Raw genomic sequence first — 1,271 nt, 5'->3', positions numbered from 1 at the left:
TTTTTTTTTTTTTTTTTTTTTTACTTAGAATTGTTCCTTTTGGATGTATCAGTTCATTAACATCTTGAATTCAAATCTAAATTAAATGTGTATTGATTTTTGTGGGTTTTAGGTAATCCAAATATTTGCATTTTTCTTTAGGATAGTTGATACGGTAGACTTGTCAGATATAAAATTGTTTTATATTAAAAATTTTTTATTGAGATACAATTGACATTTTCAGGTATACAAATTAATGAGTCAGTATTTTGTATATACTGTTACTGAATCGCCACAATAAATCTAGTTAATAACATTGTACATAATTACAGAATTTTTTTCTTGTGACGAGAACTTTTAAGATTTGCTGTAGTAGCAGCTTTCAACTATGCAATGCAGTATTATTAACTGTGGTCACTGTGCTGTACTTTACACCACTTGGAATTGTTTAAAATAGAAGTTTGTACCTTTTGATTCCTGTCGCCCATTTTGCCCACCCGCAAATCCATGCCTCTGGCAACTACCAATCTGTTCTCTGTATCTATGAGCACAGTTTTCATTTTGTTTTAGATTCCACGTATGAGTGAGATTGTATGGTATTTGTCTTTCCCTGTCTGACTTATTTGACTTAGCACAGCGCTCTCAAGATCCATCCATGTTGTCACAAATGGAAAAGTTTCATTATTTTTCATGTCTGAATAATATTCTACTGTCTGTATATGTGTGTGTGTGTGTAAATGTTAGTTGTACAGTCATGTCTGACTCTTTGCGACCTCATGGACTGTACCCTGCCAGGCTCCTCTGTCCATGGAGTTTTCCAGGCAAGAATACTGGAGTGAGTTGCCATTCCCTTCTCAAGGGGATTTTTCCAGCCCAGGAGTTGAACCCAGGTCTCCCGCATTGCATGCAGATTCTTTACTGTCTGAGACACCAGGGAATATATGTACGTATGTGATGTTTTATTTATCCATTACCCATCAATGGATATACAGACTGTTTCCACATCTTGACTAATGTAAATAATGCTGCAGTGAACATAGGATACATATATCTTCTCTAGTTAGTGTTGTCATTTATTTTGGAAAAATATCTAGAAGTGTGTATTGCCTGGATCATCTGGTAGGCCTAGTTTTAGATTTTTTGAGGAACTGCCATACTCTTTTCCATAATGGCTTCACCAATTTACATTCTCATCAACGGTGTGCAAGGGTTCCCCCTTTTATCTGCATTCATGCTAATACTTGTTATTTCTTGTTTTTTAGCTAATAACAATTCTGACAGGTGTGCAGTAA

At 35.1% G+C, this 1,271-nt stretch overlaps 1 protein-coding gene across 1 annotated transcript in view; it reads left to right on the top strand.

Moving 5' to 3' along the window:
• Positions 1-1,271, top strand: part of LOC105003087 (coiled-coil domain-containing protein 7-like) — a 52,557-nt gene extending 51,286 nt beyond the window's left edge. The window contains exon 17 of the mRNA XM_010860056.1: positions 1,242-1,271. Within this exon, the coding sequence (XP_010858358.1) occupies positions 1,242-1,271 (30 nt within the window). The remainder of the gene's footprint in view (positions 1-1,241) is intronic.

This window comes from Bison bison, unplaced genomic scaffold (assembly GCF_000754665.1).
Source record: "Bison bison bison isolate TAMUID 2011002044 unplaced genomic scaffold, Bison_UMD1.0 scf7180017864461, whole genome shotgun sequence".
In the NCBI taxonomy this organism is placed as follows: Eukaryota; Metazoa; Chordata; class Mammalia; order Artiodactyla; family Bovidae; genus Bison; species Bison bison.
This window is presented reverse-complemented; position numbering and strand designations above follow the sequence as displayed.